General features: G+C 40.2%; 1 protein-coding gene across 1 annotated transcript in view; it reads right to left on the minus strand.

Moving 5' to 3' along the window:
- The window catches only part of LOC308139572 (roundabout homolog 2-like), a gene marked incomplete at its 3' end in the record, with an annotated part of 81,885 nt that extends 55,526 nt beyond the window's left edge, over positions 1 to 26,359 (minus strand). Inside the window, exons 1-2 of the mRNA XM_080509032.1 lie at positions 26,263 to 26,359; positions 22,560 to 22,886 (exon numbers count right to left, since the gene is read on the minus strand). Of these exons, the coding sequence (XP_080365158.1) occupies positions 22,560 to 22,886; positions 26,263 to 26,317 (382 nt within the window). The 5' untranslated portion in view covers positions 26,318 to 26,359. The remainder of the gene's footprint in view (positions 1 to 22,559; positions 22,887 to 26,262) is intronic.
- Between the last annotated feature and the right edge of the window lie 800 nt (positions 26,360 to 27,159).

Raw genomic sequence — 27,159 nt, forward strand, 5'->3', positions numbered from 1 at the left:
TAATCCTTAATAGCCCTTCCAAGAGTTACAACACCTGTACATACATCCGCCAAGCCGCATGAATTTTCCTCACAGGGATGGGATGATACCAGCGAGGTCTGACTGCCTGGACAACACAGCGGTGATACAAGGGGAGCGGCGACTGTTGAACGCCAGCCAAACCACCTAGACGGGGGAGGGGAACACATGCAGGGGGGGGGGGGGGAAAGGGGAGCGACAACTGTGGCTGGATCTGGCTTTGATGAGGAGGCATGAGAAGAGGGGAGGCTCAGTCTTCGAGGGAAGCAGGTGTGTGAGGAGGTGATAAGAACATTGTGGCAGACACATGCTGGCAAGTGCACACGCACACGCACACACCTACACACACTCATACAAACAAATAAACATACTCTTGCAAATACCACTTACTGAAACTGTTCAGTCAACTTCAACACTAAATTTAAATGGCTTCCCTTCAAACGACTGAACTCGCAGTGATGCAGTTTCTTACTCTTCCTGTTCGCCTCGCGCAGTTAAAAAAAAAAAGGACAGAGAGTTACGGAGTAAGAAAAAATTTAACAGGAGAGTGAAAGTGATGAGAATGGCAACATGGGGCAGAGGTTGATTTGAGGATATGGTGGTAAACAAAATCCCTTGCTGGAAAAGAGAGTGTGCGCCTCAGTCAGTGCAACTGTTAAAGTGTTTCTGCTTGCACACATACAGTATACCACACACATATACATTAATTTGTGAGAGTTAAAGCATCCCAGGGGAGTGCTTTGTGGCAATACGTGGTACGGAACAGAGAAAAGTAATTTATGGATAAGATATTTCTTTGGCTGGCTTATTTCAGAATCCATTAAGATTAATTAAGTGTTGCTAAATGTGGTGCTATGGAGTTCAGATTTCGCAGATGCATTCTCATCATTAGCTCACAGTTTACTCAGCCTGCTTAACAGCTTCTAATAGCCTGAGTGAAGCCAGACCAGAGTGTTTTAATGGCAGGAAAACAGCGACTACGACTACTGGACTAGTGGATTTAGTGATTTAATGATGACTATTGCAGCGTCAACGTACACACCGCAGTCTGTCTGAATGTAAATCTAAGCATCCCCCTCCACGTCCACATGCATGCACGCATGCACATCAGCAAAGTGCGCACCTGCTTGTGCTTGTTAATCAAAATAAGGGAGCAAGTGAGATAGAAAAGAGGCAATTAGACACTCTGTCATCAAATATTTGGTTTGTTTGGCAGGAAGGCTGCATTAAAGAGTGAAGGAGACACCGCGAAGCATGCTCTGTCTACTTTATATCCACCGCTATTTCAAATAGACTTTGCACAAGCAATTAGCTCCAATCAGGGATTAATTGAGCTAACACAGAAGGAGAGGAACAGTTTTGGAATCATTCTACTTTAGCATTTGTCCTAAGACCAATTAAAACATCATTTAATTGATTGCCTGTCTGTTCACTATAACTGTTTGTGCATCAGTGCGAGTGGCTGCACAACACAACACATTTTCAAATCTCCACCCATATGTGTATACCTGCATTTCTGCGGATTTGAACAGAACTGCCATCACACGAGTGACATTTCAGAAAGTTTAGAAAAAGAGAATAAGTGAGACCTTGAGTTGAGATTGTTTTGCAAACTGCTGTTTTAAAGGTCAAGAATTTTAACAAGGTTATGTTGGAGGATGCAGTCATGTTTTGGTATTGACTGATATTTGCTCCAGAGATTTGCTGAGTAAAAAAAAAAAAAGAAGAGGAACAACACACTGCCAACCAACTATATTGTCAATATCAGGGAAACAAAAGTGGAGTTTGAGAAGATAAAAGAAAAGGAGATGTGAATATTGAGATGGGAGGTGAAAGTTAAAGTAACCAACAATGTCAAGTTGCCTCGGGGAAGCGAGATTTAAGGATACAGATGTCACATATTTGGTCACCTCTGGCCTTTCAACTGGACCATGAAGTGGGGAAAAAATGCTTCACCTGATAAACAAGCCTGCTTTGATTTTGTAACATGAGAAACATTTGACCTAACACAGCTTCCAAGAGTCTCTGTGAAATTAGGTCACAGCCAATGACATAAATTATCTTAATAAGCCTCTCGTCTGAATAGGAACCATGAATTCATGCTTGCCCACTCTTAAAGTGACACAAGATTCACCAGGCAACAGTAATTTGGAGGCTTATTTGAAACACTCTGGCAAATAATCTAAAAAAGGAGAGCCACATATTAATATATTTTCCATTTTCTGTCATAGTTAAGTCAGCTGAGAATAACTGTACCATACAAAACCCTAATATTGTGAATAATTAATAAAGACACTATCTAATTCAATGACGATGGAAAACAGACGAGACAGAAGTGTTCATATTTGATGGTGAAAGACAATTTGCACTTGACTGCACAGGCATAGACTTGTGATTCAGCTGAGTCATGACAGTAGCTGGTTATCTGAGGCAAACCCAAGGAAACAAGCAGCGGATAAGAAAGTCCCCTTTGCCACTGCAGTCACACAAACATCGGACAGCAGATTTTATGGAATCACCACTTTCTGTACCATTTGTAACTGTTTTTACTGAAAGTTTTAGCTTATTCACATCAATTCATCTGCATACTATAATTACAGAGGGTTTTCATACAAACAACGATTCTTTGGAAATAGTGACTTACATCTCATGAGCTTTTATGGCCGATGGGAGACTGAAGACAAAGTGCAACATTGGTAAGTCACCAGAGAACTGTGTTAACCAGCAAACATTGATTTATCCATTCATTTATTTTTGTTTCTATCATGAAAGCAAAAATTGTACAACAGTGTGACCTAAATGATCAGATAAACACAGACAAAAATAAATAAATAAATAAATGATATATATATATATATAATCTGCACATGCTTTAAAATAAAAATTCATTCATTCATTCATTAAAAAAGAAGCATATTTTTCAGCATAGGACTTTAAATTGACACTTGAGGTGGAACCTTGAAAGTGAGCCTAACTGCACTACTGAAGGTGAACCCTACATGACATAGGTCTTTTTTTTTTTTAACAGTCTTTTCAAACTATGTAAACATATTTTAATGAAATCGATCATTTATGTGGATCTGTCTTCCATGGAGACAGAGTTGGAAAATTTTGAAAAAGTTTGTTTTCGGTGACTGATCACCATTGTTGCGTAAACTGACCCTCAAAATACAAAAAAAATTATTTTTTGTTTTCACTTAAAAATATGACGTAAACAAGGCCTCAAAGTAGAACGGGAGGGAGAGCTTTCAGCTATCAAGCTAACACAATCTACTTTTAAAATATGTCTTAAAATGTTGCCATCCAATAAAGCTTATAGTTATAACTGAGGTTTAGACTCCTGGGAGACTTTTCTTACTCTCCATACAATTATATATTGCCACTTCAGTTCTCTCCTCTCTGTACCTTTCTGCAGAATCTCTGACAGTGGAACGGGAAGTTCCTGATTTGTGCCTCCTGCCTCTGTCAAGCAGGCTCAACAGGAAGTTGATGAGGCTGCTGTCTTTTATTATTCCTGCTGTCTGATGTGAACGAGGAGCAGCAGAAACCCACCACTGAGCCCCATCCTGCAGTATTTCCTCTCATGATTGCTCGTGTGGGTTAATTGTGTCTTTCTTAGTAAATGTACTTGTAGCGAGGACCATATTAATACATCTTTAATTTTTTTCCCCTCGGGGATGAATGTATTTGTTTGACTTGACTTGACTTGAGATGGAATTCTGCAATCAGTGTCAAACCCATATCTTCACACCGTAGAACCAAACTGTATTGTCCAAGATGACCAGGTTTGCCCCCAGGGAAACCAATATACTGTGTTTTTCTTTCAGATTTCTATCATCCAATCCACCAAGCAAAATGTTTTCCAATGGTACAGTAATAATTTGTGAGACGTATTGAGAAGTAATTGACCAAAGTTACTGTTTGTTAATCATAAGCCCACATCTTCACATATACGCTAATGATATCCAAGACAACAGATCTACTCCAACTTCTGTTCTCACAAAGAGTTCAATTAACCTGGGTGAGATTTTAATTAAGGTTTTGTTTTACACTGAGGTTGCATAGTGCCTTAACATTAAACTGTAACACAGTGTATAAAGAGTGTTTGTAATTATTTTTAACCACCATTTTGATAATATCCGAGCTAAATATTGTCTGTATAACTCAAACTGATATAATAAACATTAGTGCACAAATATTTGACTTTCAACTAACAGATGAAACCTCAACTGAACTCACCAAGTAATTCAGACTAATTCAGTGCTGCTAGCTGAGATATGATAAATAAGACATTTTTAAGATAGGACATATTTAAACAATTCCTCATGAAGTGATATATGTTAAGGGGGTTTCTTATAGTTTATAGGGGCCCTGCTTGATGCTCGCAAATCAAAAGGTAACAACTGCTATCAGAAAGTGGATAAGCCAACAAAACATTCTCAGTTGGACACTCACTACTGAAATTTACATTTTTAAATTGAAATTTCTCAGAAAAAGTTTAACTGCAAACGTAAAGGGAACACCGCAATTTTAAAACACTTAATTTATTGTAAATGTTGGAAAAACAAATGTTATTTTATTTATATTTAATCCCTTTTTATTGAATCTAGCACAAAACAATGCGATTAGTCGCGGAAAACCATGCAATTAAAATTTTATTGGTTAAACAGTGGCAATTTAGTGCTTTAGATTTATGCTGCATCACAATTACACAAGACATCGATAAATCACACTTCATCTAGGCCTTTCAGCATCTAAGATATCCAACACTTAGATTTAGGATCACATGCAGTTCAGATATATGAGAAGGCCATTTTCCAGAGACAGGGATGACAATTTTGCACCTTGAAGAATGAGAATATAGGTGACAATATAATGCATTCTGGATGGTTCTAATACAAAAATAATTGCATATGTTCAGACCAAGTAGAAATAATGTACGAACGTGAATGTCCTACTAAAGGCATAACCAGCGAGAAAATGTGTATTCTTTGTGAGAGAGAACTCTTGTCTTTGTCTCTGTCATTTCCCCACTGTTAATGGAGTTTTATCAAACCCACAGCAGGTTTCTAAATACATCACTACAATTCAGACCAACAGCACTTCTTGGTTTAGCAAATTACATAAATGGACTCATTTTGTTAATCTTCTCATCCATTTTGCTCTCAACTAGTGGCATACCTCAAAATAGAAATTAATTATGTTAAGAACCCAAAAAGAACTAAGTCTGTGTTCCTTCCAAATAATAGACTTTTGACATACAAAAGATTGTTGCTACACACGGATGATGAATCATCCTTAATTTCAGCAAACACTGATAAACACCCCAATGTTTTTGCTCTATTTGTCCATCAAGCTCAAGCTCACTGTCTCAAACTTTAAGTGTCACTGCAAATAATTGTGCAGCTTTTTCTTAATTCATTATCAGAGATAATGTGAAATTACACATCAGCACAAGTGTGATTAGGAGGAAACAATTACAATATTCAAAACACATACAGCAGTTACTGGTATGAACATGTAAACAATTCTGAATCATCTCTGTTGTCATAAACAATCTGGATTCTCTCTCTATGATAAAAGAGTTACCTCAGACCAAAGTAGTGCTCTGACTAAAAGTAAATACAAAATGTTTTTTAAGCAGCATGCTAGATCCAATACCTCATCCAATATCTCATCCACCCATGTTTATGTCTTATATACCGAAGCAAAATGTGTAAGAGGCTGGAAGCAATCTTACCTGACAAGGACAAAATGAATGGGGCACTTTGGTTGTCTTCAGTGTATTACAGGACAAAGAAACGCGTGCACATAAATTCACACAGTCAATTTAGAGACGCCATGTTTGGACTGTGCATGCAAACTCTACACCGAAAGGCTCCAAAGCCTGGAGCTGAAGGTCAGAGGTGATGTGAGAGGGCTAACCACTACACCAACGTGTGGCTCTCAAACACATAATTGATTCATTAAAGTCTGAAATTATACTAAGAAGAGGTTTCACTTTGAAAATCAAGCTGGGACCTGAGTGAAAAAGCATTACTTTCTATTTATTTCAGATTCAGCATTCCGCTATCATTGGAATGACCTGAATGTCCTTTTTAAAATACAACTAAAAGAAGAGAGGTAACTCGAGATGTGTGTGGACAACATGTCCCCTACAGAGGACACAAGTCAATGAGCGGAGTTCTCGGAGGCAAGATCTCTTATCTTGATTGACTGGAAAATCTTACACAGACAACAATGGCTTAGCAATTCATCCAAGGAAATCACTGCACTGCAGATCTGAACCGTGCACATAAATATTTCTGCTTAGTTTTGCTTTGATAAGAATCAAGTGTAAAGATGCCGGATCCATATGGTAGATGCACTCCCCGATATTAGTCCACTTACTGTGGATACAGTAGCATATTGCCAAGAAAACTATTGAATATTTCATTTTTGCTTTAGCGATGAGTCCTTTATTCACCAATCGTTACCCCGTAATCTGCTTAAGTGCAACCAAAAGCCTATCATTATCTCTATTACTTATGTTCCATTCAGTGTGGGATCTTATGATGTTTTAGAGCAACTAAGAGTTGAAGAAGTACTCCAGTGTCGAAATACTTGAATAAATCTTGGCTGTTGTTGGAAAAATCTAAAAAAATTCCAAACATCTGACTAATTCATTGTATCAGATACTCCACGGGCCATGTTGACATGTGAAGCAGGGTATTAGTTTCGTTAGAAAACTATCCTACTCTACACTGCAATATGCAATGACTTTCTCTAGAAACTCCTAAAAAAGAAGCACTCACAGTGTTGCAATGGTTAGCAGTTTGCCTCACACTGAATATATCCAGGTTCAATTCCCCATGTGTGCATGGGGGTTGTCTGTCTCTCTGCTTTAACCCTGTGATGGACTAGCTGCTTGTCTTTTCCCATTGTCAGCTGGAATTAGGATTAGCTCCCAGTGACCCTAAGTTGCTTAAAGCAGGTAGAGAAGATGAATGGATGTGTGAATGGAGAGCGGAGAGATATTCCAGGGCGTGATATTTCAGGGCATCGGTTTCAGTAGTGTAGCTATGGTAGTAATAGTGAGTGAACAAAAAAAGACTGTCATCCTTTTGTCATTGGTGTTTTTGGTATATCTCGATCAAATTAATAGCCTGGGGCAAGGCTAAAAGAACACTGCTGACCATAAATTGCTTTGTCTGTCGGCTATGAAAGCATCTGTCATGTATAAAGGAAGCGGAAGCAAGTAGGCAATATAAACCAACAACCTGACTGTTTCAGGGGGTTTTGTGACCCCCGTGCGATAACTGCCTCCCCCTCCCACCCAGCAGCCATCATAAGAAATGATGAGGTGCATGTTTGCCTCTACTTTATATGCATTTCTGCACACTCTGACAGAAAGCTGTCATCTGTGGGGCTGGAGTGATTTTCCACAGGCATCCATGGAGAAAATCCTGGTTGGATTCAGAGCTGCCATGGCTTTTCTGATGTGTTAAGAGTGCTGGAGACAGGCCTAGCAGGTTTAAGCAGATTAATTAGGGTGTAGCAAAGACTGTGAAGAAATCTCTCTTCCATAGATGCTATATCCACTGACACAGCTTTGCATACTGGTGAGCGCACACAACCACCAGAGTCTCTTTCTGACTCTGCTAACAGACACACACACAAATGTGCCACACACATATACACAAATGCGACATTGCAGGAGGGCCAAAAGTCTGCCATGGCCCCGACTCATCCAATAATGATAGCCCCCCCCCCTCCAGGAACCCTTTCCTCATCTCTGAATGTGTTCATCCCCTCTGTTTCCCTCTCGCTCTGTTTTCGCTTGGAACACATTTGCCCTTGTTAGCACACTTGCAAGGAAAATGCTATTCTATTATGGAATGATTTTCACTCCCTGCCTCTTCGTTGGAACACAGTGTTCGAGTAAACATGGTTACTCCCGAAGTGAACAACAACAGCTACAACGACACAGGAAAACATCTTAAATTTCAGAAAAAAAATACTAAACTGATGGTGAAACTGACGCTCCTGTTTTACGGAAAGTGAAAAGGATCTCATCCAAACTCAGACTAAAAGTTGTTTCCCTTGCTGTGACCACCATTTTCTTCCATCTTAACTTACTGCACTGATTGATATTGAAGTAAAGACATGAGCGGAAAATAGACCCCCCCCCCCTCCCCTCCCCACACACACACACACACACACACACCCCTCATCACCATCATCATTTTCATCATTACATGAAATATGACCGAGAGCAGAATCCCACAATGCCGTGCAAACGTCGACGTGAGTTAGCATCAAGGAGACACAAGAGATATGCATGCATCATCTGGCCAGGAGAACATCACTTGTGGGGAGACAGCCAGAGGCCCTAAGGAGGAGAAACGGAGCGGGAGGGGGAAGAGGGGAGAATGAAAGAGAACGGCGGAGGGAGAAGAGGAGAGGGTGTAGAGCAGAAGGGAATTGAGAGGAAAGTGAAAGGAGAATGAGGTACAATATTAGTGAGGGGGAGAATAAAACAAAATGAAATGAGTGGGATATTCACGATGGTGCAGAAAAAGAAATAATACGGAGAGGCAATCAGAGAAAATGGAGGCATAATATCCCGGCGCTGCATAATCTCCACAGATTCAAGCATAACCCATAATCTCCACAGGTTCAACAATACAACATGTGCCCTAATTCCGAGCCAATTACAAAGAATGTAGCGTTGGGTTTTTGCACGTGTCTGTGGGTGTAGGTCTGAGTGGGAGGGCCTCCACTGCAGGGGTAAATTTGGTGATTTGTGAAGGGTGAGGTGGGGGTCTTCTCAAGGGTGCTGACAGCTGGGGTCCCCACGCACACCACATCCCCTTTTGACTCCGACTCTAATGCCCTTCACTGACCAGATTAAAACCCAAATGCCCAACGCACAAAGGCTGGAAACATCTGTTCTGCAACACACTGTCCATCCCTCCCGATGTTGAGCTCTTTTGGTCACTCCTCAGTTCCAGTCCCCATGCGGACAACATCTGCACCAATGGACTAGTGCACATTAACTATTGGAGCATGAGGTTGAGCTAACCTACTAACCATTGGCACATCACACTCAACACAGGAGCTACTGCTTTCTGCATTGTTTTCATGCTGCGTGATCAAGCGGGTGTTACCTATCGCCTATTAATCAAAGTGTGAAGTTCCTCGTGATCAGTGCACATCTCTGCTACAGCAGTTGGATCTTTAGTCTTACTATCAGCATTATGATTTGTTATCCATTCCCCCTCCAGCATTCGCCTGGGGTTTAAAAGGGTTACTGCGAGGAAAAGGTACGAACAGGAAATTGCAAAGTGTTGTGGGCATTGTGCAATCTCCACTTAGCCTCGTTGTCTGCGCTCCATATTTATGCACAATTCAGCCTACAATAAGCCCTTTCCTTCCATACAGCAGCCAGGCCGATCTCTCGTGAAACTAATAGACACTGTTTCTTCCAGGAGACTCTTCGGAAATAATATTTTTTCAGTTGGACTCCCAAAAAAATGCAATTATACGGCATGCCATCTCTCATTGTGAACTCATGTAAAGTGTCTATAAGTGTGAAGTTAAGCCATCAAAGGCCCTGTAGCTCGCGACATGTGTTTCCTATCACTTTTAATTCAGATAAGGGATTTTTACAGTTGCAGTGAAGGACTTAAGAGTCCTCACAGCATACAGTAAATGGAGCATAGCAGCAGAGCGCAGAAATCCGTGAAGTAGAAGTCACCAGATCAATCCAACAAACCAAAAAATAAATGGGTTTACAAAAATCTATAAATGTAAAAAAAAAAAAAAAAGAAGCAAGAAACATTCAAAAAAGAAAAAAAAAACATTTGAAGTGAAGCATGACACTATGCTGGCTTTGTGAAAGAAAGAACAACAAAAGAGATAATGGGTTGGAGATGAAAAAGTAATTAAGAGAGGGGAATAAATTCAAGGTACTTACTGAGATGAATGTGATGTCAGGAGAGGCAACATTATGTGAGTGAATGAGAGCTCAATACCACGTTGAGAGAAACGTGGTTCTGAGGAGTAAGATAAGAAGTTCTAATGTTTGGTAACTGTCAGATAATTAGTAACACCCACTTTGACCATCAAGAAACTGACCAGCAACATGATCTGGTCCTTTAGTCCATGCAAAGTGCACCCACTACACACATGATGGATGTTATTTGCCGCCTTGATGCTGCTCCTCTTTATACAACAATGGAGGGTGAACTGGGCCGCAGCACTTTGCAGATTTGCTGATCTAAAAAGGCAGGGACAGTGCTCAATGTGTACCATACAGAGCATTTATGTATAAAAACCCCTGACACAGGTAAAAGGCACGAGAAAACAGATGCTTCAGAGTGCAGGTTTGAGGGGGTTGGATAAAAGAAAAGACACTATGCTCAGCGGATTTCATGAATTAATCAGGCTTCCGGATATTCTTTTTTCCTTTTTACTCACTGAGGTGTATACCAGGGAAGTCTGATGTCACTTTGTTTGTTTCTCTAGTCCAACTGCTCTGTACTTTTTGTGAATCAGGAAAGGGGGTGGATGGAGTTTTTTTTTTTTTTTTTAAATGATTGCTGGGTCAACAGACGCGATGGAGGTGAATGAATGGGCGAAGGGATGTCTCCGATGTCACACTTAGCAGCTATAAAGGCACTTTGGCCTAGATTGGGTTGAATGTCGGGCAGGCTGCATGAATAATAAACCAAGTACAGAGCCCCACAGGCTGGTCGGTGATGTTCCCCATTCCCATCACCCCAGCCTGTCTGGAGACCTCTGATGGTAAGCAGAGTCATATTAGTGATTTTACAGTGTTAAAGAAAGAAAGAAAGAAAGACAGAAAGAAAGACAGAAAGATTTAAAGACAACTCCAATGCTTATGATTTAAGAATAGTACTACTTGTGAGTTTCTTCATAAATATGTATAAAAATGGCCTCTTACCCACTTCACACAGAGCTTGAACATCAATCACTGCACAGCAACAATTATAAACCATTATCATTTTGCTGAGAGACACACACCTTGGCTTTGTCACACTCAGCTGCACACATAATCACACATGAGTAAAGACATTGCTGACCACACATAGACACACAGTTATGTGTAGAGGAAACGTGAGCACCAGGGACCCATTTACTATTTTGCTAAGCTAATTTCACTTTATTTTCCAAGTGTAATCCTTTCTGTATGTCCTAATATTGATACTTGGATTGATATAAATGTTATAAAACGTAGCATTGTGCAGCTTTCAGAAAACAGAAGGCTTTGCTCACAGTCCTGCAGTTTTCACAGATGACAGCAGCAATAAGTAACAGCTATATCTGTAATAGTGTGAAGGCCCCATTCAAGGTCTGCTAATGGAGTAGCTTAAGCCAGCGCCAACTCATCTAAAAGGGGATGTATAACCGTATTTCAAATTCAAATCTTGGAACATGCTTGCATTTAATTATAGCCAATAATGTAGCGTGTAAAGCATCACAATTTCTACTACCTTGAAAAGTAGAGAGTGGCCTGTGATTAATCATTGTATAAAATGTCACATTTAAAATAGATTTTTGAGGCTTGTTATTTACCAGAATCAAACCAAACATGCACAGAAAATAGTACAATCAAATAATTCCATTGTAAGTACAGATGTGTATGAAAGGATATCTGATACATTTCATTTGGAGGCTTAATTTTCTCAAAAATTGGTTAACTTAGCTATAAATATTTTTTTGCTCCCGGGATGAGAAGTTTATAGCTGGCAGCAACATCCGTCCACAGACTTTAGCCGTAGGATTTTCTGGGGGCAAGACACCTCAGGTAGATAGGAACATTTGGTTTATTCATAGCAGTGATCCGCAGTCACAGGCTGTGACAGGCGCATGAACAGCCCATCCTAATATGACCTTGACCACAGTTTTGTCAGTAACGTTCTCAACATAGATTCTTTTTCAGAACAGTTTTGATTTTGTTGAGTGCAATTTCATCAACAAATTACTTTTTTTTTTAAATATTTCTTATTCATCCTATCTAATTAATCACAAGTCTTACTGTAATTATTTGTGATTAATAATATTGCATGGGTTTTATATCATGCTTTTCAGGACACTCAAAGACGTTTTACATTGCATTATTCATTCGCTCCATACTCAATAGTGGTAAACTACATATGGAGCCACAGCTGCCCTGGGGCAGACTGATGGAAGTAAGGCTGCCAAACTGCACCATCGCCCCCACCCCCGACCACCATCAACCACTCACTCTCACACTGCATTCACCCAGGCAGTTTGGGGTTCAGTGTCTTGCCCAAATACATTTTGACATGTTGGCAGACAGAGATGGGAATGGAACCTCCAACCTTCAGATTGGGAGATGACTGCTCTACCAACCGAGCCATGCCTCCCCATGATTAGGATTAATTGTACAATACCCCAACTTGTATCCAACACGTAAAATCAACAAAATAATACACAGAAATTGTGTGATACACATCTCTGTTTTGACGGTGAGATCACGATTATGGATTTGTCCTTTGTATAAAACATGTGTGTCAATCAATCTTCCTTGATTTCCCGCAGAAAATACCTTTCAAATCATTTTTTTGAGCAAGATTCAATCAAGATTAACAAAACTGCACTGGATTAAAAGTCCTGCAAAACATAAACCGATCAGCTACTTGCCCATCAGATTTTACAAACATGGTTAATGATACAGAAAAACTCAACATTTTCCAAAGTTATGTTAAGATGTATATCAAATTAGATTGGATTAAGAGTCCAAAATGTGACTGGTCACATCAGGTAAAATTAGGTCATCAGGTTTTCTTTTTTGTGTTTCACAAAGTTGCACACCCAATCTTTGAACCTTGTGTCTGTTTTTCATCTCACTCAGTGGAGTCTCAAAGGAAAAGCTTGAGGGTGAAACAGAAAAAGACAGAATTTTAGCCAACTACCATGTGGTTCACATTGTCGTGTTAAAGAGCCACAGTGGTTTGCATCTTTAGTCACAACAACAAGGTTGTTGATGTCAGGTGACACGTTAATGATAAATAACTGTGCTGATAGTTAAATTCAGTATACACATTGCTACCTTCCATTGCTAGCATGAGTATGCTGCTGCAGCAGCAGCATTATGCCCTGTTTACACAACTGGTTTTATAGTGTAGTCACTGTAATAGCAATACAACTTCATCATCTGTCCATACAAATGTCTGTGTACTCCCATTGTTAATGTTTGTAGAGTATTGTTCTTTTCACACGTGTGTGTCATTTCATTCTAAAAACAACCAAGAGCTCCATCTTGTAGCCCTACATGCTAACCACATCATTTTCAGTGCTTCTGCTGTTTCCATGTAAAAGACGCATCATCTTCAAAATGTTGCCGTACAAACATGAAACTATTTTTTAACAAAAATGCAAAAACAATTCATTTTCAGTGAAAAGCTGTGTGAACATGGCCTTGGACACAGGAATTGGATTCACTCAGCATGGTCTTCTGTGAGTTCAGACTAATTAAATCAAGACAAAATGTGACTAAATTACATAGTTTAGTCAAAATTGTTAACTTTTCTTAATGTAATTAGCTTTCTTGCAAGTAAAATTTGATGATAAAAGTAAAACATCCCCTGAAGAGGTGCACATAATTAACCACTAAGCAAGAGTATTACTTGAAAATAAAATGTGAGTGAACTGAAAGCACTGATTCTGTGCAATAATAGTGGATGTGTATCTTCAACGTTATGTTAAACCCAAGGAAGCTCAAGGCACAAGTACCCATTTTGTTTTATTTTAGATCCTCACAGTCAACAACATGGTATTAGCCAAAGCTGAAAAGCATTTTCACCATACCAGGGGAATACAAAGCAGGGTTAATTCACTTATTCACTTTTGAGAATGTATATTTTTTTTTTTTTAAAAAGAACACTCGATAAGACACCGTTTCCTCTCTTCAATATTTGCATACACAGAGATGTGTCTTAAACAAACAAAAAAAAAAGAAAAACATTCTTCAACACAGTGAATCGAGGTAGTATTCCTCTTCACGCCAGGCATATGTTTCTTCCAACCAACTGTAAGAAAGTGCACCAGAGCTCTTAAAGGTGTTTGCATGGTCCAATTAACACCAGATGCTAGCCCGTAGCTAACTTACCCTACCTCGTATTGCACAGACCTCCAAGGAGTGAGCATGGTCCAGTTAGCACCAGATGCTAGCCCCTTATCTTACCGTCTTAAGCCAAAAAATATCCATAAATTAGTTCTGCCTGCCTGCTCTGGCCACCTTCACATTCGCTGTTATGAAACGAGAGTATGTTAAAGTGGAGGAAAATGCATCATCGCCCTCCAAAAACATACAAAACCACAGCCAATAAATACATTTTACAAAAGTGATAGGATTTCAAAAAAAGATCATAGTTATACCTATGCAAGTAAAAAAAAAAACAATACTTACAATATAATGTATACAACTTGTAGTCATAAAGTAGTTATTCTTCAATAGTCTCTATGAGAGACTGCTGCTACATTATATAAGGTCTTAAGTAGTATTAAGGTCTTAAGTATAAATCACATTGTTGTACTAATTCCAAAGGTACAAAGCCAATTTTGAGTATATCTGCCCTCCAAACGAGGCCTGTCAGTAGACTGACATGGAAAAAGTTAATCTTTTTACAGATAAATGCTGTGGAGACTTTCAGCATTGTCCAGTCACAAGAGTTCAGTGGCCGGCTTTCCGAAATGAACTGTGAAAAACAGAAATGAAGGGAAAAAAAAAAAAAAAACAAGGCTGATAATACTCAGCACCCAGAGCCACAATATCTGATTTAATAACTAAAAACTGCAATAAGGTTAACAACAAACATCTCACTTATTGGACATCTGGGTGAATGTTTATGCTGCTCTTTCCATTACAGCTTTGCTCTTAGATAGCCCTAATGTAGCCATTGAGCAGACTGGCACACAAGTAACTGAGGGGCTGCTTACAGGCTGCCTAGCAACAGGAGGATGCCGCCACTGGAGAAAACAAAACAAAAAAAAAATGCATCCATGTTATTGGGATCACAAATGCATGAGGGAATCAATGCTTTCTTTTAGTGTAATAGGAGGAAGGATCGCAGGTATACAGTCAGTTTCACACACATTAGTGCCATCCATCCATAAAGATAACCGCTTATAATCAGATGGCAACATGTAATGCTTCAATTAAAAGACATAGTTGAGATCTTGGGTTTTTCTTTGTATATTTGAAAAGATCAGCTAACAAAGACTTATACAAAGATGGGACTTCAGTGCAAATGCTGGTTCTTTTCAGTGAAAACATCCATTCTATACTTGCTTTATGGAGACTCAGGGTGCCTGTCCAATCCAACGCAGGAGAAGAGGCCGGGGTCACTCTGGACACGCTGCCAGACCTTTGCAATAAAGACCTGTCTTTTTTGATAAAAGAAAAGCGAACAGCCAAGAGAGATTATGTCCAATGGGAGAAAAAAAAAACCAGAAACTCAGTACCTGGGACTGGATTAACTAGAGCAAGGCAGAGGAAGGTAAACAGGGGAAAGGTACACATGAGAGCTGCTGGACTGGCAACCAACTGTGCAATGTGGCCAGCCTATCTGCTCACACAAAACACCAACAGTCTGCCTGGGAACACACAGGGCTGGCAGGTAGTGCCTTCGGATGTTGTTAATTGAGTGAAATTCACGATGAATGGAAACTTGCCCACTTCCTAAAACACAAGAGGACGTCTCCCAGCGGAAAGGCTACTGAACCTTAAGTGATGCTCTACATTTTCAGATTCCCACCACAAGCACTAATTAGGTGCTCAGTAATAGTAATGGCTGACCACAACCTCATCTCTGGTATCACAACAAAAACCCTCACCCAGAACTGGTGCCTAGATCTCCTGGATGCTTGAACAAACACAGATACCTTCCAATCAGCCTCCCCGCGTTGTGTGTGCCAGTCGCAGCGCACAAATATGGAGGCGGGGGATAAATGATTCCTTCCATGTGATGTACTTTGTGAGAGAAGATTATTTCGTGCCTGGAGAAAACACGGCTTTGACTCTTAACTCGCGCCAACTAGGCTATGTTGTTTACTGCACAGTCTACAGTGCTGAAGGGCTCAAAGGAGTGCCAGATATTGAAGGGGACACAGAGACAGGGGAGCAGGGACGGAGGATAAAGAAGGCACGTGACAAGCACAACTTGAAATTAGGCCATCATTTCACAATTCTTACTTCCTGAGACAAATAGTACAGAAAAACAGAAGACAACATTTTTAAGTTAGCAGATATTTCAAACAAGATAATTAGCCATGTTTCTTAACTTTGTTTTGCTGCAGAACAGAAAACTGAGCTCAAAACGCATGACAGATGGAAATATGACATTCTTATCTCTTTTCATGAGTGAAAAATGTTCACAAAAATGCAGAAACATTGACCATTCCAAGATTTGAATGGGCAATAACAAGTCTCCCACTGTTGATTTTGGTATTTTACTGTCATTTGCATTTGATTAGATTCAAATGGATTTTTGCATTTTGGATCCTGCAAACCTGCTTCTCCCATAAAATTTGCATTTACTGCTTCCGAGATATTATCGCGAGTCACTATCTTGCAAATTACAAATAGATCTGCGAGTATTTGGGCAGATGCAGGCTTATACAAGGGCTGTAATTACACTGTTTGCTTTGACTGGTAAGATATATGAAAATTAGTTCAGGAGAAATAATCTCACTTTGCCAATTATAGAATGCACGTTGTGAATTTGGCCATACAGGCCCCCGGTCAGATGGGCAAAATATCCAGTTTACCTTCCGTTATCAGGATCAGTGTTTGCTAATCAAAGTAATTAGTTATTTGTTGATTCTCACAAAATGTATCGCTCCATACTCTTTTTTTCCCCCTATTAAATAGGAATGCCAAGATATTTAGGTTTCAGACCTGTCACTCACGTGCAGTTAATAGCTACTCTAACAAGTCAACCTTCCCAAAGATCAAAATGATTTTGAAATTAAAAAGTGTGTTTGGCTAAAGCCTGGTTGTCAACAAAATGAAATGCATTTTTCTTTGATAAAACCTGGAATCATGCCAGGTTTCTAGCCATGCTGGTAGCATGACAAGTTGGCAGTGTCACTCTGTGATCACACTAATTGCAATGATGGATACTGATGTTCCCCAGAGGATGACCTACAATGACTTTGATGATCTCTTGCTCACTACAAATTCACATGTTTGACTGTCAGTTGAGTAGTTTGAAAGAAACTGAAATGATTGCCTGAAAAGAAGAACAACAATAATTCAAATTATGTTGACATTGTGACTCAGTTATGCCCCATTCACACAATGTTTTCAAGTCAAAACGATAAACCTTTGTTGTGTTTTCAAGGTCCGTTTACGCAACGGTTCTCTGAGTCACTAAAAGCGCACATTTTGAAGTGGAATTTTTTGAAAATGCTCTGATTCTGTAACAGTGTAGACAGACGAAAAGACAACTTTTTTTTGAAACGCTGTTACTAAGCATGTGCACCACAACTGTAGTAAATTGTTCTTCTGCACATGCTCGCATAGATGGACAGTTAGAACAAAGTTTCCCCCAGAGTGTCATGACCCCCAGTGCATTTTCTCCTGGGACTAGGGAGTTCTACATTTGAGAGTCATCGCAATAGCAATCCAACATTAGCGTCTATCCACAAATTTGGCATTGCTATTATTTGTAGCCTATTGTCCTCTGTGCACATGTCTGTATAGTTTCACTACAAAAACAACATGGCATGCAGTGTCTCTGCCGTTTCTGTGCAAATGGACATCCCTTTTAAAATGTTAGTGTGTAAACGCAAAACATTTCTGAACCTAAAAGGCAAAAACGATGTGTTTTCACTTGAATTGAAGTCGAAACAGGGTGTCAATTTAAGTTGGCTAAAATGAAAGTTGATATTGAAACAGTGAAATATGACAAAACCAACTGCATGGATGGGAAAAATCTTAATTGGTCAACGATTGGTAAAATATACTATCGTGGCATGATCATAATCATATTTTAGTATATTTGTAAGCAAGCTAATGACTTAAGGAGTTGTCATGTTCTATGTCCAACTTGATAAATCCATGAGCAATAGCTGAAGTATTAGGCCATGTTTAATATTTGTATTTTCTACCAACAACTTGAATTATGCATGCCAAGTACCAGCAGCTTGACAATAAGATTTGTGGGTTTTCTTTTTCAAGTGTTATAAATTACAGGAATTTTTTTTTTTAGATATTGGCTTTGGAGTCCACAGCTGTACTTCAAATAATTTATTACAAGCATTCATTCTATTTTTTTCCACTAAAACCTCACATAAATGTCCATTGTGTTTACTCTTTCTTTGAAAATAATTAGCATAGTGCACTAACAAATCCATTTCAGATGCTGGATTTATATAGCATTGTGGCTGCTTAGTTTGCTGCTTGTCTGCAACTGGGAAGATTTAATTGATGATTGTCTGGCTGAGTGACTATACTTCTAATTCTCTTAGCGCAGTCGACGAAAGGGGCACTCATCTTGTTCTTGAGTTCTGTGCTAATGAACACCCTTTGCATCCGCCATCCCCCTCGCCCACACACCTCCTTTCAACACATCACTGTTTATGTCTTTCTGTCCCTTCTTAATAGTTTGAGGAAGCTGTTCTAATTCCATCAACAGCCACTCACTCTGATGATTAGTGCCAGTCCACTGGTGGCCTGGAGGTTGCACAGTTGTTTGTTGACGTTGCTCAGAAGTAGCGCTCAGCTGCAGTGCCTGACTTAACAGACTGAAGATGTGGAGCACTGCCTCAGTAGTTGGACATGAGTGTTTGTACGCACTGACAGCAGGTGACTTTTGATTATTAAAATCCCCTTACTTGGATGTAAGAATCAAGTGACATGCATCAACTCTGCCGAAAAAAAACAAACAAAAAAAACATCACTATGAATCTTGTTTATGAGGCCAAAACTACAAGATCCATCTAATAATAACCAGCCCTGGCCTCATTTCTTGGTGAAATGGCTGATGTTATCATTTGTGTCAAATATGCACATTATTCAGGAAATACAATTTCAACAAAGGGGGAAAATACTTGGTTCACTCACTGATACAGTAAATATTCCTCCACTGGCTTCAGGATCAAATTTGATTCTCTCCAGTGTCTTGCTGTTTTTGTGTTTTCATAAACAGTGAAAGAAAAGCAAGGTTTACAACATGTATCTCATGTTAGTGGATTCATTTTCAACTGAAGCAAGCTATGTATTAAATGTAAAACACCAGTGCTGCAAATTCACTACTATGAAAAAATGTCTACAGTCTACTGAAATATTTAAAAAGAGATGAAACAACTATGCAGATGGAATAAAAATATGTTAATAGTATCCCGATGGACATCACAGTTGCGCTGGAGAAAGCCTGAGGCGAGATGAAAAGGCTCAAGAAGGAACTCAAATAGGTGAATGCTTTTGGTGTAAAAGCAATAAATGTATTATTGGGTAAATAAGCCAGAAATAGAGGATATGGCATACATTTACTTTACTTGAATTGATCCTGTTTATCTTTATCTTTATTCTGCTCTCAGAAAAAAAAATCATACACGATTTTGCAAGGTTACTCCCTATTGATTCCATCTTATGAGTTCCAGTGTGATTCGTGCTCTGAAAGATAAGTAGTGAGGAGCAGTTCATTTAGAAGATGTACAAATGTTGTGAGGTGTATTATTTGTTTCTGCCAGGCTGCCAGCTGTAGATTTGTCAGGCATATCTGCATAATTTACATATTTTAAGCTTTGCTGCCATCTTAAATAGCTGAAGTGTCTCGCATCACATGGGATGACTGATGCCTTTTCAGATTTCAGTCAGACTGAAGCTCAGAAAATGCATGAAGAACCACCAAAATTGAGCTTGTACAGCACAAATGTACCCGCGGGGGTAGCACCCCGCTAGTTAGCCACATTTTCTGAGCCACTGGTCGGGGTACAATGCTGCAGCCCATTAGAAAATCTGAGTGTGTGTGAGGACTCCTAAAGATACAAAGCATTTTTTCTAAGCTCGTCAGATCATCCCCACAGCACTTTCATCTACCCACTTGCTCCCACCCGGAGCATCGCATGACAACTTTTGGCTGCAGCAATACTGGCAGGAACCTGCAGCTCCTAGAGGAGTCATGTGATTATGCATCCCTGTAGCCATGATATTCTGAATTACACAAAGAGGACGAGAGGCCGCCTTGGTCATGCCGTCTTTTATGTAAGAGACGTTCCAGAAAAAAATCAACCTTTTGACACTGTCTGCACATAACTACACAACAAAGAACAAAACAAACTATCAACACTGGAATACTTGCATTTGAGGGTGCAGTTGTGAACAAGATATTTGGCTTTGAAGGAAATACTGTACTGGTTGGTAGACAGATATTGTAGTTTTCTAGAAATTAGAAAGTGGATTTGCATTAAAACAGTGGCATTTATGGCCATGTAGGATACACATAAGGTGTACACAAACACTGATTCTTCAGAATCTATTCCCATTTCTCTATTGAAATACAAAGCAAAGGTTTTCTGTTTGGGAAAGGATTCAGGAGTTGTCTTATATCCTGCAATATATCATTCTTGAGTCTCAAGACAACATTTCAAGGAACAATACAGCTGCTCTGAGGCACAGATAAAAGCAAATTCTATAGTTACTCCCTGATATTCTGATTTAGCCACGGAATATTTGCTCCTCCACATTTGCAACAATGCATCCTTATTTTTTCCTTCCATATGTGTTGGTGATACATAAGGCATGGATATAGCCTTCCCACAATAGAGGGGGAAAACCATTTGGTAATAGTAATTGCAGCTCCGACACTGACAAAGAATGTGACAATTAAGTCAGAGAATGAATTCAGAATGGCTGTTTGAGCCACAAAATACAAATGAGCTTTATTGTATTTAAAGAGAACCAGAAAATCCCCACAAAATCACTCTGACACAGTCATTGTGTTCATAAAGTCGCCCTCTATTCAGTCAAGGGAATCAGCGAAGCAGCCATAACATTTGTCTCCCAACACTATAACGACAGTTTTGGGCCTCTGGTCTCTTTGCAAGAATTATTCCCTATCTTCAAACGCAACTTTACAAATGCTGAAAATGTGCAGTGAAAATGGGATGTAAAGCACAGCGTAAATTCTCATTAGAGTGACAGAGATATTGGTAGAGCAGCTTTAGCTGCGAGATAGTAATCAGGTACAATATCAAGCGATGTAATGTCTCTCATTTTATATGTGAAAGCTGAAGCTATATCCTCTGAAGGTTAGGCTGCATGGCGTCTCGCATGCCCACTATATCCTTAGACATTAGAAATCCCCGGCTTGCAAATTGAAACAGCGGGAAGGAATTGCTACTAACAGTGGACAACTGTAATGTAAGTGTCTAATGTGGAAAAAACAACAAGACAAAGAGATAAAGTGGTGCACAAAAAAGCATAGAGATCGCTGATAATGTCTGGGGCTGAGTCCCTATTAGGTTTGCAGTTCTTATCTCCATTTTACTTGTTTTCATCCTATACCCCACCATCCCATTAAGCCAAATACAGATCCACAGTGGATGACAGATCGGCTGAAGTCATAGCAACACCCTAAAGACCATCATTCTGATTGGGGGCTTCCCCTCTCCAGCCTCCACACTACAGACAAGTCATTACTTCCAACATTGGTTGCACTCACCTGTTTTAGAATAAAGCAAGAAAAGAGAAAAGCTACAATTGAAACAAATTTTGTAAATCTGAAACTGAATTGTAATCCACTGCTTGCCTGGAATTCCCTATCTGCTAGAATAGCAAAAACAGAGCAGTAGAGAGACAGTGTGGGTGTTTGTGTGTGCACGCATATATATCTGTGTGTGTGTGTGTGTGTGTGTGTGTGTGTGTGTGTGTGTGTGTGTGTGTATGTGTGTGCGTCCGAGCATGTGTGGATCTTGTTCATGGCAAGAAATCAGCTCAGTTTAGCACATAATGGAAATGTGAATAGCCCAGAGCGCCTCTCTCCCACACAGGGAGAGAACTGGCTGGGAGCTTGCTGCAGCTTTCCAAATCCAAACAGTGAAAGGGAGTTAGCTAGGTTAAAATCCTGCCTCCTTTTCTCTCCCACCCCGGAGCCATTCACAGCTTTGCCCATATATTACTCAAACAGGTCATCCAAACAGGTCTCACTAGCAGTCTGAAAACATATTCACACACATATGCACACACAGACTGTGCACACTGTTAAGTATGCGCACAACTGTAGGTTCAGCGGAAAGGTGACGTTGCACATATCATGACAGATGACATTGTCTATACGGCTTCTGTAGCACAACAGCCCCAGAATGTTGCGCTTCATTTAACACAAACTCTACCTTTTTCAGTTGCAACATTAACTCATTTTCACATATTCCATAAAAGGTTACCAACCTCAATAGACACTGCAGGACAATTCTCCCATTTTTCTGTCATGCAACACTGAGATTGCTTTGACCACAGTGATACCTTAGCGCCCTGGGGGAAATGATGAAAAGTCAAGACTTACATGCCACTTCTAGAGATGCGTTCCGGCTTACGGCCTCTCCCAGATAGTTTCGGGCCACACACACGTAGCTGCCATCATCCGGCTTGCTCCGCCGTCCGTGGACGATGCGCAGGAAGAAGAGGGAGCCACTGGGCAACAGCATCCGGTGGGAGCGGAGGTTGTCACGGTCGGTCTCCACACGCTCCCCGTCTTTGTACCATTCCACTGTGGGGGTCGGACGGCCCTCTGCCTTACAGTTGAGGGTGGCGGGCTCCCCTTTAGACACAATGAGGTCAGATGGGTGCTCTACAATGCGGGGAGGGAAGTCTTCCTGGCGAAGGCGAGACCCTAAAAGGAAAGATATGTAAAAAACACGCACACATGTAACAGCAGCATGTTTGGAATAGTGGAAGTTAACTATTTATTGACAATGATCGTGAAGCTCTAAATACCACCTGAAGGCTAAATCATCTTAAACCCAAGAAGCAAATCCTAATTCTAAAACAGAAAAGCCAACCTGGCCTCTTCACTGAAAGAAATACATGAGGGAATGTTTAATTAGCATACTCCCAGTGATTAAACAACATGACAGGCAGAAAAGCTGTGAACCTCCTCATCTCCACTGCTTTTTAAAAAACAGTAAACTGTGGATCCACACAGACTTGTAAATGTGATTGGTTGAATAAAAACGGAATATAATTTCATCAAAGTCCTTGGGAGGAATGTTGATTAGCATCAGGGCTTACTGGCTGCACTATATACTGTGTTACTACACCCAAGTCTCCATATTTACTTTTGCAGACAGGAGCTGAGGAGTCATTACATCTCATTAGCTTTTTCATTAACACGTTCCATCAAACACTGACATCATCAAATATGTTGTTTCAGTGGGTGTATAGCATTGACTGCTACACTGGATGTGCACTGTAATAAAAGAGGACATGCAAAGTTCTCTTTCCTTGTTCAAGGCTACACTGCTATATCACCATGAATAAATATTTAGATTTAAACCTCGCTGTTTGACAGTCAATCTTCAACAAATGTCACAACTTAGGATGTGTAATCCCGACCATCGTGATCAGAATAATGTGTAAGCACAACCAAGTTAACATTTTTTTCCCCCCATTTATTGTGTCCACGTGATCACGTTCGCTCATTTCAATGCCATTTCATAAACTCCACCTTTAAATGTCACAGAGGAATGACCCAAATGTAATGGCACTGTGTTTGTTTACCGAAGTGACAGCATCACAACTCTCATCTGTGTCACGGCGTATGATCACATTATAATATCTATGGTAAAAAGGTCTTGCTTTTGTGTTGCGCGCATGCAAACAAACCAAGCGAGCGTTGTTTGAATGTTTGAAAAACAGACTTTTTTTTGATGGTCATGAGGCAAATAATTAAGATATAGATAAATAAAAATGTTACATGGCCTCCTGTCTTTTTTTACTCTGATGGTGACAAATCATACAAATAGGAAAGACAACCATGGTGATTGCTCGCCAAACAACATCCAAAATGAATTCACAGACGCGAGTGGGATTGATGTGATAGCCCATAATGTTAAGAGGTTTGTTGACAAAAAGCATTCCATTAGCTGGCACCAACACACCTCACCATGGTGAGACATTGTTTTTTAAAAATGCTTTTAAAACTCTATATGTCTCCTGAGTAATAACCTGTGAGCATCGATCAAGACGTATAAACAAACACACAGTTGGTGGAACGCTGACTTCTTCTAATTGGTTGTCCCATTACTCCGGCCTCCACTGTAGCAAATATACAGTTTGAGGCTTGTGCTGACAGACAACAGAATTTAAATTAGATGGTTCATGTCGTGCTTGGCACACTGGCTCAGCGGTTGGTACTGTCATCTAACAGCAAAAAGGTCCTGTGGGGTCCTGTCAGTCTGCTGGCCCTGTGATGGACTGGCATCTCATCCAGGGGGCTTGCCTGCTTTCTGCTTAATGCATGCTCCGCATGCACCATGACCCTGAATGTAAATGAGTGGGAACGGTGGAAAGATTTGAATTTTTTATGCGACTCCTTAAATTAAATGTGTATATTTAACTGCAGGGGTTATAAAGTCAATTATCATTTGGCAATGGATTTAAACCAAAGCTTCTCGATATATTCAGATACATTTAACTTTGGCTTAAATGACACGTAAAGTATTCCACCTCCTTTCTTCCCCACACATGCCTCTCCTTTTGTGGAACTATCCATGGTGCTGAAGTAGAAACACAAGCCTTAGAGAGGGAAGTTGGCCATCCCAGGGCTTATAAGCAGGGAACACTCTGATAAAAGTCAATTTAAGGTGACAACTCTCCTCCAGTGGAGCTCAGAGGAACTCAATTTGGGCTTATAAATGGGGAAAAAAAATCCTTTGACTGTCAAGCAATAGGCACTTGTCATTCAGGTAGTTTCTTTCATTTGAAAATCAAGTATGAGTTTTTGCCACAAAGTCACTCTGACCACAGAGAATCTTAAAACAGTAGATAAAACCGTCTGTGTGTCAGAAATGGCACTGGGCTCACTCTACAAACTCTCATCAACATGCTCTCAAATGGATCACAGTTTACCTATATTGTTGCCACAGGCAGCCAGACAGATAAGAGCAATTAGGGATTATGTGTGCCTTCCCTCCTTGCAGATGTTTCGCATAATTGACAATGGAATTGGTTAGACCAAGCAGTTAGTTTGTTACACATATCTGCAGAGGCTGGCACAAAGCAATGCAACATTTGGATCCTATTAATTGATGAAGATTTATGTATACAAATATGTCAACAGAGTGTGCAATGTGCTGATTCAATTCAAATCAACAGAAAAAAAATGAGGCCAAACATTATTAACTGCTGTCTGTCAGCAGCAGTCCAACACACACAGCAGCCTCCGAAATGACCTTAAGAGTTCAATCACAACCGCCTGAACATTATGTCAACAGCAACAGAACAATAATGAAGTAAATGAAAAGCAGACTCGTACAAATACTACATCCCCTGAATAACTCAGTTTTGAGCAAATCCACACCCACTTGGTGTGCTTACACCTACACTACCTACACTAGTGACTCAGATAGTACACAACAGCTTCATCATGGGAACATTTTCCTGTGCAAAATCTCAGGTGCAGCTGGAGCATTTATTTTTCTCCTTCAATGGCACATGCTACGTTTCACTCATGGGTCACACAGTAAGCTCCATCAGCAATCCCAAGCATTAGGCTGCACTGTATGTGGCCTAAGATAAAGAGGATTAAAGCAAACCATGAACAGGGTCTGAAATTGTATAAATTGGCACCACTTTGGGAGTAACATAAGCCAAGTATTTTTTAAGGTTATTTCTCTTATATAATTTAAAAAGAAAACGTTTAGATATCATTTTTACTATTTTCAACAAGAATGCCTGTACATCTACACATGTTGAAATGTGTTCAATTAAGCCCACTAATGAATAAATGAGCAACTTTGGTTAATCAATTATACAGTTGGCCTGGAGAACAATGTCTGATTAACAAACCATGTAATATTAGGATCAGAAATAGAGATCCAGGAGGCACAATGCAATCTTGTATGTATTGTAAGTGGCGCGCGGCTGTTTATGGGTGACGAGATGGTGTGGGGTCGTGCACGCTTCAAGTCGGACCTCGGTTACTTTCTCTACATCCTAAATCATGCGTAAGACAATATGTCAGGTGAATGCAGTGTGCATTAACTTACCGTGAGTCTGGGTGTACAGAAGTCCACAGAGAAATAAATACTGTAGAGGACCCATTCTGGCATATTGGCCGCGTAAAAAGCTATAGGCGCATGAATTCCTCCTCCAGCAGGAAAAAACAAACAAACAAAACAAAAACAAAACAATCCCACAATCAATTAATCAATCGGACTTTGTGAGGATTTGAAGTTAGTGGAGTAAAACAACAGCCAAAAGCAGTTTGTTTGAGCCGCTGGAGCTGGATCGCTCTCATTCACATGTCCGTTGCTCCTCTCCAGGAGCGCACGAGTAACACGCTGTGGTCCGTCGCCTCGCCGACACGTTGGCAATTTCTGCAGTCACCAATTGCAAACATCACCGCCGCCCAAAGACACTCCAGTTACTCACGGTTCCTCCGCCCGACCGCATTCTTCCCACACTTTTAGGTTTCATTCAGCAGGTCCGATCGCGATCAAAACGCGCCCATCTTTACGCGGGACAAGTTGTGGGATGAAGAGGTGGAGACGGGATTCAGTCAGTCAGTCAGTCAGAGGTGAGTGGATGCAGCACAGCCCAGCCCCTTTCCTTCCCTTCCCTTCCACCGTCTCCTCTCCTCTCCTCTCCACTCCTCTCCTCTCATTCTGAGCGTTTACGTTCTTTTCTCATTTTTTTTTCTTTTCCTGCAGAAAATTCAATGCAGGAAGCTGCTTTGGTCACTGAGCCTTGACAGGAATATATTTGAAAATGAAGCTGCTGCTACTACTATTTTTACTTCCTTTCTTGGAAAACATCTCATTGCCATTTTACTTTAATTTTAATGAAGCAACCAAGCCAAAATGAGAATATGCATGGCTGCTCACAATGTGCTGATTTCCAGTCCATTAGCACTACGTCGTATTAGCTGACAGCAAAAACATTAA

The sequence above is a fragment of the Blennius ocellaris genome (genome assembly GCF_963422515.1).
Source record: "Blennius ocellaris genome assembly, chromosome: 14".
Lineage (NCBI taxonomy): Eukaryota > Metazoa > Chordata > Actinopteri > Blenniiformes > Blenniidae > Blennius > Blennius ocellaris.